At 37.4% G+C, this 14,213-nt stretch overlaps 1 protein-coding gene across 5 annotated transcripts in view; it reads left to right on the top strand.

Moving 5' to 3' along the window:
• The window catches only part of FAM117B (family with sequence similarity 117 member B), a 102,178-nt gene that overhangs the window by 54,868 nt on the left and 33,097 nt on the right, over positions 1 to 14,213 (top strand). For all 5 annotated transcript variants that reach the window (XR_014246054.1, XM_082397071.1, XM_082397070.1 and 2 more), the window contains exon 2: positions 7,429 to 7,580. Coding sequence is in view for 4 of the 5 variants with exons in the window: in XM_082397071.1 (XP_082253197.1) it covers positions 7,429 to 7,580 (152 nt within the window). In the remaining variant the exon portion in view is untranslated. The remainder of the gene's footprint in view (positions 1 to 7,428; positions 7,581 to 14,213) is intronic.

Here is a 14,213-nt window from a genome sequence, read left to right as displayed (position 1 = left end):
AAATTAATCATTTAGTTCTTATTAGGGTTAATTTATTAATTTGGTACTACTGTACGTGCGACAGTTATTCATTATGTTACCTGTTAATGTTTCATTGAAAACTTAATTGAAAAGTTAACTGAAGAAGAAACATGGCAATAACCGAAGAAGATACGAAGTTAGAAATAAATTATGGAAACACATACTTTTTTCCTACATTTCCCTTAATAGATTATAAATAAGTTGTCATGTAAGTTTATCATTTCAAAACATAGTTTTTAATATCTTTAATATTCCATTATATATTTTCCATCCGTTTCCTTGACCTCCAATTTTGGACATATGATTTATGGTATTTACTATTGCAAATGTTATGAATGTCTTTGAATTTAAAGCCCTTTTCCACATTTAATTATTCTATTTACATGCCTAGATAGAGAGTTGTTGAATCAAAGAATATGAGTTTTTAAAATATAGGTAATAAGTTCACATGTAAAATTTAAAAGGTATAATTAGAAAGACAGTGAAATATCTCCCTTGTACCTCTGTCTGCCAGCCATCCAGTTCCCCTTTCTGGAGGTAGCCGTTGTCATCAGTTTTTTATATTTCTTTCCAGAGACATTTTAAGTGTGTGTGTAGGAGGAGGAAGTTTAGCCAGTGGATGAATAGGCATATACTTTTATAAGAATTTAATCATACTGTGTGTGCTAATTAAGATAAAAATCAGCTACGTTGAATTTTACTAGAATTTAATAAAAGAAAAGGAAGCTAAAATGAAATCAAAGGAATCTCCCTCAATTTAAATGTTTCTTGGGAATTCCCTGGTGGTCCAGTGGCTGGGACTCTGTGCTTTCACTGCTGCTTTCACTGCGGAGGGCCTGAGTTCAATCCCTGGTCGGGGAACTAAGATCCCTCCTGCAAACCACACAGCACAGCCAAAAACATTTTCTTCATCAGAAGGAAAGATCTCTTTAAGATTAGGAAAAAAGATTATGATTAATATTTTAAAAATACTAGTAATGTATAAAAGAAATATAAATTGCCAGTAAAATTAATATTATAGAAGTCAATAATTGAAATGCAAATAAAATGGTATTTTTAATCTTTGGGAAGATTGGAAAAAATTGACAAAATATACTTCAGAGGGGGCTTCCCTGGTGGCGCAGTGGTTACGAATCTGCCTGCCAATGCCACACTACTGAGCCCGCGTGCCTAGAGCCCATGCTCCACAACAAGAGAAGCCACCGCAGTGAGAAGCCTGCACACTGCAATGAAGAGTAGTCCCCGCTTGCTGCAACTAGAGAAAGCCCCATGCACAGCAACAGACCCAACACAGCCAAAAATATATATATATATACATATATATATATATTAAAAAAATACTTCAGAATGTGGGCAAATGAGTATTCTTGTGAGGGCAAAATCCTTTCTGGTGGAAGGCAATTTGGCAGTACTTAAAATTTTAATGTGTATATATCCTTGGATATAAAATTTGATGTCGGGGCTTCCCTGGTGGCGCAGTGGTTGAGAGTCTGCCTGCCAATGCAGGGGACACGGGTTCGGGCCCTGGTCTGGGAAGATCCCACGTGCCGCGGAGCAACTGGGCCCGTGAGCCACAATTACTGAGCCTGCGCGTCTGGAGCCTGTGCTCCGCAACAGGAGAGACCGCGATAGTGAGAGGCCCGCGCACCGCGATGAGGAGTGGCCCCCGCTTGCCGCAACTAGAGAAAGTCCTCGCACAGAAACGACCCAACACAGCCAAAAATAAATAAATAAATAAATAAATATAAAAAAAAATTTGATGTCTAGAAATTTTTTCATAAAGAGATAATTAAGAAGGGCAAGTTCCCGTTCCACTTTGTGGAGGTCCTCGCCTGTGCCGGGGGATGCCTTAACGACAGAGGTCAAGCCCAGACTGAGGGTGGCGCACAGACAAGGCCCTGCTGCAGAAGATGAAAGGCATCCACGCTGACGTCCCCGTGTGGCTCCCGGAGACCAGTGCCCACGTGCAGGAGCTGTACCAGGAGTGGCTGGATGGTACTCACTGCCCCCCGAGTCCAGGAAGCCCTGCATACCGCATACCAGGGCCCAGAGCATCCTGCTAACAGCCGAGACATCAAGTGGTGAAGGTTGAGGAGGCTGGGAGGCAGGCCTGTCAGCTGCCGAGGATGGAGGAGCTACCACATGTGGGTATCAGAGACACATGAAGAAAACAGCTCAGCTTTTCTCTTACTACTGCGGTTTTTCAGAATTCTCTGCTACCCCCATTTGTCAGCAGCCCCCTCCCTCAGTTCAAAGAGGTGCTATCTTCGTAATATTTGTGTGATTGGAATATTTTAACATGAGAGAAGGGTGCCCCAATTTGAGTTTCCTTTAAGACTGAAAAATTCCAAAGAACAAGAATGGAGACAGACTACTGTCTTTTAGGCTTAAAAAAAAATCCAAAAAGTGTCCTGTGAAGAGCTAAGACCCCAGAAGTTCTGATTCACATGCCTCAGAGAGATTTGATGTGGAAATGACAGGAAGCTGGCAGGCTGCGGGGGTGTGTGGTCTGCCAGTTGGCTCTTCTTTTTACCCACTTATTTTGTTCCTGAAATGTTTTTGCCAGAATGTGAATAAAGTACATCCTTTTGGGGAAAAAAATTGAGATAATTAAGTAAACATAAAAGGATATATATCTGCCACTGAAAATGTCCATCAACATGGGATTAAGTTATGATGTATCCATTCAATAGGATACTATTCAGCTATTAAAAATGGTGATGTGGGGCTTCCCTGGTGGCGCAGTGGTTGAGAATCTGCCTGCCAATGCAGGGGACACGGGTTCGAGCCCTGGTCTGGGAAGATCCCACATGCCGCAGAGCGGCTAGGCCCGTGAGCCACAACTACTGAGCCTGCGCGTCTGGAGCCTGTGCTCCGCAACAAGAGAGGCCGCGATAGTGAGAGGCCCGCGCACCGCGATGAAGAGTGGCCCCTGCTTGCCGCAACTAGAGAAAGCCCTCGCACAGAAACGAAGACCCAACACAGCCATAAATAAATAAATAAATAAATAAATAAAATTAAAAAAAAAATGGTGATGTGGGGACTTCCCTAGTGGTGCAGTGGTTAGGAATCCGCCTTCCAGTGCAGGGGACACGGGTTTGAGCCCTGGTCCGGGAAGATCCCACATGCCATGGAGCAACTAAGCCCATGAGGCACAGCTACTGAGCCTGCGCTCTAGAGCCCGCGAGCTACAACTACTGAGCCCACGTGCCACAGCTACTGAAGCCCGCGCGCCTAGAGCCCGTGCTCTTCAACAAGAGAAGCCACCGCCAATGAAAAGCCCGCGCACCGCAACAAAGAGTAGACCCCACTCGCCGCAACTAGAGAAAGCTGGCGTGCAGCAACGAAGACCCAACGCAGCCAAAATAAATAAATAAATAAAATAAATTTTTAAAAATGGTGATGTATTGTAGATTCATATTTATTACAGTGGCAATAGGTCCTCGACATGCCCTTTTTCTTTCTCAACAATAAGTAATAGCATGCCTAATGGGACCTCATTTATATAAAATTGTACGTCTGTGTAAGTGTAGACAGATTTCTGGAAAATAAATACTCATTAAAATGGTTATCTCTTGAGTGGTGGCCTATTGGGATTTTGTGTGTGTGTGTGTTTTTAAATACTGTTAGTTTTCTATATACTAAGTATTTATCATTTTTTATACATGAAGAAGGAAAGATTTTTTCCCCTTTCCGAACAAATGCATATGTCTAGTTTATCCCTTCTGCTTGTTAAATGACTTTGTGGATAGCAAGAAATATAGCTTTTAAGCCAGTACCTGATCAAGTTCTGCAAATACCTAAATCTAACAAGGTCTGTAGAACCTTTGTAATGTAATACCTAAGGGCCATGGTTTGAGATGCTCTACTACTGCCATTGAAGTTACCCAGGAACTAGCTGAACTGGTGCAGATAATTGGGGAGTTCTGAACTCCAGAGCCCAGGGCATTGACTGAAATTTTTAATGCCACACCCGGCTGTAGCTAACTTCTTTTAAGACTTGATTTTTAAAGAACAGAGTCAAGTTTGAACTTCTTTTGTTTTGATTTACTTTTTCTCAGCTTTGTTTAGGTATAATTGATAAATAAAATTGTAAGATATATAAAGCATACCTCATAAGGATTTAATATATGTAAGCACTGTGAAAAGATTTCTCCCATCTAGTTCATTAACACATCCATCACCACACATATCTATCTTTTTTTGTTTGTGTGAGAGAACATTTAAGTTCTACTCTCTTCGCAGATTTCACTTATATAATATAGTGTTACCAACTGTAGTCACCATGTTATACATTTACACCTCAGACCTTATTTATTCATCTTATAGCTGAAACTTTACACCCTTTCATCAGCCTTTCCCTGTTTTCCCCATACCCCTGGCAATCATTTTTCCTACTCTCTGTTTCTATGAGTTTGATTTTTGAAAAAAGATTATACATATAAGTGATACCATGCAGTATTAGTTTTTGTTGATTTACTTTGGGTTAACAAAAGAGTATCTGAATTTATTGCATGCACCTGCCGTTGCTGATAGAAACATTAGAAGTCATTCTCTTCTCTTCATATATGTCAGGTATTATTTTAATCATTCGATTGCGGGGGGGAAGTAAAATTCCTGCCCTTCAAAATCTCACTCTCTCCTAGAGCACTGGGACAGTCAAGAGACCATTTCAGTGAACCGTGCTATGGCAGCACACAGGAGGGCTTTTGACCCAGATGTTGATGTGTTTCTTGGGTTTGAGTGGCTGTTCAAGGAAGATTTTCCAGAGGAAACATTTGAACTGAATTTTCAATTTCAGTTCAGACATCCAGACTGAAGTTTGAAAGATTAAACATGAATTAGCCAAACCCAGGAAAGGGATATGAGGATTATGTAGGCAGAGGCAAAAGCCTGTAGGCATGCAGGGTCTGGCACATGTTGGGAAATGCAAGTCCGTTCAGCGTGATCGGGATTTGAGGCAGTGCAGGCAAGAAAGGAAGGCTGGAGAAGCCAGATCATGAAGGATCTTGTTAGCTGTCAAAGAGTTTCTTCCTCTGGACTTCCTTGTAAATACAGCCTTTGTTCATGTAGGTTGGGATTCTTTGAGTCATCTTTGACTCTTTGAGGCTCCCTCCCTTCCCTTAAACTCCCTTATAATTAGGCACCAAATCTTGTCAGTTTTGGGAACTTGGATTGAAATGGAATGATGACAAGCTAGATGTAGACTCTGTGTTCTTTATGGCAGGCTGTAACTTAATCTTTTCAATTTCTAGGGCTTAGCGCTGGCTCACAGACCCTTAAAAATGTCTAAATGAAGGGAGTTCAAAAGAGAAAATGTTTAGTATTTTTACATGTGACCATGTATAACTTTTCTGTTCTCCATTTTGTTATAGAAAATCTAATGGTCTTAGGAGGCCTGGTTGAAAAGTCAGCACTTGGATAATTTAAAATCTTGAAAATGGAATCAGACCTGTTAGTAAGATCTATTTGATCAGTGCACTGGTGGGTGACTGAAGCAATGTTATAGTCAGGGAAGAAAAGTGTCAGACAGCTTTTAACAATTTGATTTTAATGAATATACACCAGTTTACATAGCGTGTGTGCCTTTTTTTTTTTTTTTTTTTTTTTGTGGCCAAGAACAATCTTCTTCTGACTATCACAGTAGAGATTAATTTTTTAGTTAGAGGAAAAATCGTGAACATGTATATTTATTGCTTTTCACTTGTCACAGTTAATAATGTGGGTACATGCTTCCTTGAACTTATGGGTATGTATTGTATTTATTTTGTGTTTAACTATAAGAGGAAGACTGTATGCAGAGATGATTAGCATTTCAAACAATTAGGCATTGTTGTAGTGAAATAGTTGTGCAATTTTGAAAACAAATTATGTATCTGAGGCACATCTTGTGAAACAACTTTTATGATTATCAGCAACACAGCTGCTAAAAGTATTATCTTGGCGGAATTGAATCTTTTGTTATTTGGGTCACATAACCAGCAACTGAACTTTTATACTTGTAACTATATAAGACCCTTATTAAGAAATAATATAAGTAGAAGAGAGGTGTCTTAAAGTGTTTTCATATATGGCCTTAAGAAGAACAAGGTGTTTGTTATCATATAGAGCTAGAGTGATAATATTATAATATAATCCTACTCACGCATATATTTGTTTGATATTTTTAAACCCCTTAATTTTTTATTTTAATTTATTATTATTATATTATTATTATTATTATTTTGGCTGCGCCACACGGCATGTGGGATCTTAGTTCCCCAACCAGGGATTGAACCCATGCCCCCTGCAGTGGAAGCACGGAGTCTTAACCACTGGACCGCCAGGGAAGTCCCTTAATTTTTTAATTTTTAAAGCATAAATTAGCTAAGCCTATCGCCTTCTCCCTTCCAAAAGAAAAAAATGGAGATATGAGACTGTTTTTTTATACATCACCTCTAACTTCCCATTACCTCTAGTTTTTTTTGTTTTGTTTTGTTTTGTTTTTAGTTTTGGCTTATATCTAAATACATATCCTGTAGCTTGAAATGGAAAATATATTTGCACATGTGGCTTTAAGTATAGCTCCTATAGGCTGGTTAGTATGGTTTCTTACAGTCTCTTTATTGTAACAAAAATTAAGATATGTGCCTTACAGTGCTAATTAAAATGGAATTTCACCTGTAACTTCATCTTAGCTGCCTTATATCCTTTTGAGTATAGGTGGTATAATGATAAATGAGTATTTTACATATTATACCTACTTAATCTTAAGACCAAGATGAACATTTTTTAAATGGATATACATTTGTCTTATTTTCTATTTTTTTTTGTAGAGATAATTGTAGTTGTAAGAAATAACGCGGAGATCTTTTGTACGCTTTGCCCTTTTTTCTCCAGTGATAACATTTTGTAGAACTCTATAGTATTTTGACATTGTACAATGCACTGCTCTTATTCAGATTTCTTCAGTTTTACTTGTACTTATTTGTGTGTGTTGAATTCTATACTGCTTAATCTCATTTGTATGTTTGTATATTCACCACCACAGTGAAGATACTGAATAGTTCCCTATCACCAGGGTCCCACATGTTGCCCTTTTATAACACCTACTTCTCTCCTGCCACTTCACCTTCCCTCCCCTATCTTATTAGTGGACCCCTGGCAACCACTGATCTTTCTTCCATTTCTAAAAGTTCCTCATTTCAAAAATGTTGTACAAATGAAATCATACAGCAGGTAACCATTTGAGATTGACTATTTTTACTCAGTATAATTCTCTGGAGATTCATTGAAGTTTGTGTGAATCAATAGCTTATTCTTTTTATTACTCACTTTTTGTATTTAAGTTAGAGAAGCTCTACATAGTTTCTACTTTGTTTCCTTCCTAATCTATTTTTAAAATAAATGTATTTGTCTTAATTCTAGGTGACAAAGCAAGACCGCCTTCCTCCAGCCCCTCTAGCATCATCCGCCGTACCTCCTCCCTGGATACACTTGCTGCTCCGTACCTTGCAGGGCACTGGCCTCGTGATGGTCATGGGCAAGCTGCTCCTTGCATGCGGGACAAGGCCACACAGGTAGGGTTATTACAGTTCTTATCTTGAAGTGTTTCACTCTGAAACCATTTCTCATAATATTATTTGTTCTACTCTGTGCTCAAATTCATAAAATATTAGTGTGTATTAGCATTATGTGGGAAGCTTATCAAGAGTGCAGATCCCCAGGCTTGACCTTCAGATATTCTCTAGTAGGTTTTGGTTGAGGCTTGGGAATGTGCATTTTAAACAGTACCCAAAGTAATTCCAATACATACAGATAATATATGCACATACTTTTCTCTCACTTAACTTTTTTTTTTTTTTTTTTGCCTGTGGCTTAGTTCCCCGACCGGGGATCAAACCTGGGCCCCGACAGTGAAAGTGCAGAGTCCTAACCACTGGAGCGGCAGGGAATTCCCCTCCCACTTACTCTTTATAGTCAGTTCAGAACATCACAATATATTTAATATACGGAATTTGGACTTAAAAATCTGTTACAGTAAAGATTACTTTAGTTTCCATCCAACCTTATATTTTTGTGCCCCAAAATCTTCATGTGTTGCAAGATGGGGATTATATTCTATTGCTGGTAGAGTCTGTAAATGTAAATATCGTGACAAAGGGACTCTGGAAGCAAAGTTTTGTACTTTTAAATTCATAAAAAGTTTTAATTAAAATCTTAAGAGATCATTTGATGTACCTCCTAGTCTTACAGATGAGGAAACTAAAGTCCAAAATCATAGAGCCAGTTGATGATGCGTCTCAGTTAGGTGTAGTTTCTGTCATAGCAAATTAGTACAATTATAATTAATTAAATATTTGTCTAGTCATTTATTTAATGTTTCTCATATTCATTAGATGGTGCTCCCATGAAGGCAGGAACTGTGTCTGGCTTGTTCATTTCTATATTTTCATCCTCAGGACTTAGTACTGTACCTGATGGAATAAACACTCAAGGAATATTTGCAAAGGATTGAATGAGCAGAACAGTTAAAGCTTTATGGCTAGTGAAGAAAGAAAATCATTTAAAGAGTTAAAAGATTCTTTATACTGATAGTTGAAAATCAGCTAAGGTACATCTTGATTTAGACTTCAAATTTACATCACTGATGGTTGCTTGATCTCAGCACTTTGTGGGAGAATATCCTTTTACAAGACCAAGTAAATACACTTGGCAGTGTTTTTTGGATTTACATACTGGTTTCTAGAATTCCAGATGTTCCTGGTGGACTTAGTTTGTTTTCTGTTCTGATACTCTTGAAACTGAGCCCCATTGTTAGGGTAGATGCTTGGGATTCGAAATTACCTTGAGGGTTATACTCCAGTTGCAACTACAGAAATGAAAATGCAGAGTCTGTACTCATTAAAAGTAATGAATCTTTTCTGAAATTGTGACTTTTTAAACCGAAGAGTTCTGTAGAACTCTGCATTTATTCAAAATCTGTAACTTTGCTGAGATTAGGGCACATTGTATAGAAAATGAATACAAGTTATTTTCCCACTTTGGTTATTACAGAATATTGAGCAGCATTCCCTGTGCTATACAGTAGAATTTGAAAAAGACTAGGTACATGTATATGTATAACTGAATCACTTTGCTGTACACATTGTTAATCAGCTATGCTCCAATATAAAATTAAAAACTAACACAACATTGTTAGTCAGTTATGCTCTAATATAAAATTTAAAAAAAAAAAGGAAATGAATACAGTCTCTACTTGCTTTCTGCTTAATCCACAGGTCATGTTTAAATTAGTATGGGTGCATTTCCTTGAACATTTCTGCAACCCTCTTTCTTTGCTCTGCAGTTTCAGGTTCAGTGGGTTGAGATATTTTGTCTTACCAGTAAGAATATACATTCTAATAAGCCGTTGGGAGCCCCTTGATCTGTAGAAGCAGTTCAGTAAGTCTTTTCAGCAAGTTGCTGTGACCTAGCTCTGGCTACCACTTGACTGGTGTTCCTGTTTTTTCTTTTGTTTGGAACGCTTTCCCACCACTTGCCTGGACAGCTTACACTCTGATGCTTACAGCAGCCTCCCCCGATCCCATAGAACCTTGCCTACCTACTTTCCCTGTCCTTCCAGGTTTAGGTGCCTTTCTTAGGGAACCTCAGTCATCACATATCATAATTGGCTATTTATTCCTTCTGTCCTAGAAAAAACTCTTTGAGAATAAAAACTCTCTAACTCCAGTACCTAGTCTAGTGCCTGATACATTAGAAGATGCATAATAGCTTTCCAGTATACAATGTAAAATTGAACAAAATTGAAACATGCTTAATTAAAACTCAATTTTACTTTTTATTAATACCTGAGTGTCTTATAATAAAGGCACAGCTTCTTAGTTGAACAAAGAAAGCAATTATCTTTTGAATTAGGAGTTTAAGTAAAATTAATGATTTTGCCGAGTATTTTTTCCTGCCTGAACATCTTATCACTGAAGTTAACAAAGCTGTCTTTTGCTCTTTATGCTTATTTTTACCTTGCCATCTAATATTCTTGTTCTCATCTTTAATTTGTTCTTAAATCTATAGGAGACTTTTATATTCCTTTGCTTTTCCTTGAATTTTTATACTTAAAATTAATATCTTTAGTAATTTCTCTAATTTTTAAAAACTTTTTATTGGGGAAAAAAGTCCCAAGTTTATAGAAGAGTCCCAAGAGTAGTAGATTGAACACCCTATACGCCTCACCTATGTTTACCAATAAACATTTTTGCATATTTTGTTTTCTTTGTGTATATATAATTGTTATTATTACAGTTGTTATTATTTGCTAATTGTTAATAATTTACAGAAATTCTGACTCTTCTCAAATACTTCAGGATGTATATGAACAAAGACTTAAAAAATATTACCAAAGTAATTATCAAATTCAGGAGATTTAACATTGATACAATGCTACTATTTAATATGTGATACATAGACACATTTTTTTTCAGTTTCTCCCATAAGCTAGGACCCAGTGAAGGAGCACATGTGGCATTTAGATATCATGTTTCTTTAGAATCCTTTAAACTGGAACAGTTTCTCAGCTTTTCTTTGTCTTTCATGACATTGATATTTTTAAGAGTGCAAGCTAGTATTTTTGTTGAATCTTCTCAGCCTGGGTTTATCTGTTTTTTAAACTATTAGATTCAGTAATAACATTTTTGGCAGGAGTACTATATGTGTTGTGTGTTCCTCTCTGTGCATGTGCATCAAGAGGTGCCCGATGTCAGTAATGTTAAGCTTGACCCACCAGATTCTCTTTGTAACTGTATATACATAGTCTGTGGGGAAATATTTGAGACTGTAAATATCCTGTTCCCCAACAAGCTTTCATGCATTGGTTTTGGCATTCATTGATGATTCTTGCTTGAATCAACAATTACTGTAGTACTTCCAAATGATGATTTTCTAACTCTGTTGTCATTCTTCCTGCATTTATTTGTTGGTCTAATACTTTTTTGTTTAACCATTTTTATTTTTATTTTTTAAATTAATTTTTATTGGAGTATAGTTGATTTTTAATGTGTTTCTGCTGTACAGCAGTGTGATTCAGTTATACATATACATATATCCACTCTTTTTTAGATTCTATTCCTATATAGGTCATTACAGAGTACTGAGTAGAGTTCCCTGTGCTATATAGTAGGTTCTTATTAGTTACCTGTTTTGTATATAGTAGTGTGCATATGTCAATCCCAATCTCCCAATTTATCCCTCCCCCCCATGCCCCTTGGTAACCATAAGTTTGTTTTCTACATCTGTGACTCTGTTTCTGTTTTGTAGATTTGTTTGCACCATTTTTTTATATTCCACATATAAGCGATATCATATGATATTTGTCTTCCTCTGTCTGACTTACTTCGCTCAGTATGACAATCTCTAGGTCCATCTGTGTCGGTGCACATGGCATTATTTCATTCTTTTTTATGGCTGAGTAATATTCCATTGCATATATGTACCACAACTTCTTTGTCCATTCCTCTGTTGATGGACATTTAGGTTGCTTCCATATCCTGGCTATTGTAAATAGTGCTTATATGCTGCAATGAACACTGGGGTACATGTATCTTTTCAAATTATGGTTTTCTCCAGATATATGCCCAGGATTGGTTTTGCTGGATCATATGGTAGCTCTATTTTAGTTTTTTAAGGAACCTCCATTATGTTCTCCATAGTGGCTGTACCAATTTACATTCCCACCAACAATGTAGGAGGGTTCCCTTTTCTCCACACCCTCTCCAGCATTTACTGTTTGTAGATTTCTTGATGATGGCCATTCTGACTGGTGTGAAGTGATACCTCATTATAGTTTTGGTTTGCATTTCTCTGATAATTAGTGATATTGAGAATCTTTTCATGTGCCTCTTGGCCATCTGTATGTCTTCTTTGGAGAAATGTCTATTTAGGTCTTCTGCCCATTTTTAGATGGGGTTTCCTTTTTTTTGGATATTGAGCTGCATGAGCTGTTTGTATGTTTTGGAGATTAATCCCTTGTCAGTCACTTCATTTGCAAATATTTTCTCCCATTCTGTGGGTTGTCTTTTTGTTTTGTTTATGATTTCCTTTGCTGTGCAGAAGCTTTGAAGTTTCATTAGGTCCCATTTTTGTTTTTATTTTCACGTTAGGAGGTGGATCAAAAAAGATCTTGCTGCGATTTATGTCAGAGAGTGTTCTGCCTATGTTTTCCTCTAAGAGTGTTATAGTATCTGGTCTTACATCTATGAATTTGGTAAAGTTGCAGGATATAACATTAATACACAGAAATCTCTTGCATTCCTATACACTAACAATGAAAGATCAGAAAGAGAAATTAAGGAAACAATCCCATTTACCATCACATCAAAAAGAATAAAATACCTAGGAATAAACCTACCTAAGGAGTCAAAAGACCTGTACTCAGAAAACTATAAGATACTGATGAAAGAAATCAAAGATGACACAAACAGGTGGAGAGATGTACCATGTTCTTGGATTGGAAGAATCAATATTGTCAAATGACTGTACTACCCAAAGTAATCTACAGATTCAGTGCATTCCCTATCAAATTACCAATAGCATTTTTTCACAGAATTAGAACAAAAAATTTTGCAATTTGTATAGAAGCACAAAAGATGCCGAATAGCCAAAGCAATATTGAGAAAGAAAAATGGAGCTGGAGGAATCAGGCTCCCTGACTTCAGACTATATTACAAAGCTACAGTCATAAAGACAGTATGGTACGGGCACAAAAACAGAAATATAGATCAATGGAACAGGATAGAAAGTCCAGAGAGAAACCCATGCAGCTATGGTCAACTAATCTATGACAAAGGAGGCAAGAATATACACTGGAGAGAACACAGTCTCTTCAGTAAGTGGTGCTGGGAAAACTGGACAGCTACATGTAAAATAATGAAATTGGAATGTTCTCTAACTCCATACACAAAAATAAACTCAAAATGGATTAAAGGTCTAATACTCTTTGACAGAAGTATTTCTTTATGGAATTGTCCTAAGTGGATTTTATAAAACGTCAATTGATATGACTTAAGATTCTGGGTTTTTTTCCCCCTTTTAACTTTTTACTAATTAGATGTTCAACATACCAAAAAATTGGAAGGGTATGACAGCTGTCATTAGATTCAACAGTTTTAAACATAGCCATATTTGCTTTACCAATCTTTGTATTTTTATGTGTGTGTTTCTCTGCTTTCTGAAAGTGTGTTGCAGATGTCATGACACTTTATCCCTAAATCTTTCAGCATATATCTTCTAAGAATAAGGATATTTCCTGTATAATCACAGTAGCATTAGCTCACCTAGGAAAACTAATAATTACATAATATCATGTAACACCCAAATCCAGTTCATGTTAAAGTTTACCCAAGATCCCTTCCTTCCTTCCTTCCTTTCACCAGGATCCAGTCTGAGATTCATGCATTGTACTTGCTTTCTCTTAGTTCTTTTTAATTAATTAATTAATTAATTATATTTATTTTTAGCTGCATCGGGTCTTCGTTGCTGTGCGCGGGCTTTCTCTAGTTGCAGTGAGTGGGGGCTACTCTTCGTTGTGGTGAGCGGGCTTCTCATTGTGGTGGTTTCTCTTGTTATGGAGCACGGGCTCTAGGCGTGCGGGCTTCAGTAGTTGTGGCACGCGGGCTCAGTAGTTGTGGCTCACAGGCTCTAGAGCACAGGCTCAGTAGTTGTGGCGCACGGGCTTAGTTGCTCCGCAGCATGAAGGATCTTCCCAGACCAGGGCTCGAATCCATGTCCCCTGCATTGGCAGGCGGATTCTTAACCACCGCGCCACCAGGAAACCCACTTCCTTTTAATTTAGCACAGTTCATCTCATACTTTCTTTTGGTCTTAAAAACATTGTTATTTTATGTTATTTTATGAATTATACTACATATTTGTAAAGGAGATATTTTATTCTTTTTGAATTAGCAAGTAACTGTAGAATACTTTTTTGTGCCACGTGAATATCCTGTTCCCTAGTAACCTTTCACTTAATGGTTTTAGTGTCCATTGATGATCCTTGCCTAAATCAGTTATTTCCCTGGAGGTTGCCCCCCAGAAAGGTGATTTTTTTTTTCCTTAAACACAAGATAGAATATTGTATACATTCTTCTGCAACTTTGTTTTCACTTAAGGACACCATTCTATCCATATAGAAAAATTTCCCCTTAAAAGTTTTTTTCCAT

This window comes from Balaenoptera borealis (genome assembly GCF_965194805.1).
Source record: "Balaenoptera borealis genome assembly, chromosome: 6".
Taxonomy (NCBI): domain Eukaryota; kingdom Metazoa; phylum Chordata; class Mammalia; order Artiodactyla; family Balaenopteridae; genus Balaenoptera; species Balaenoptera borealis.
The sequence above is the reverse complement of the archived record's forward strand: the minus strand, read 5'-3'. Positions and strand labels throughout refer to the sequence as shown.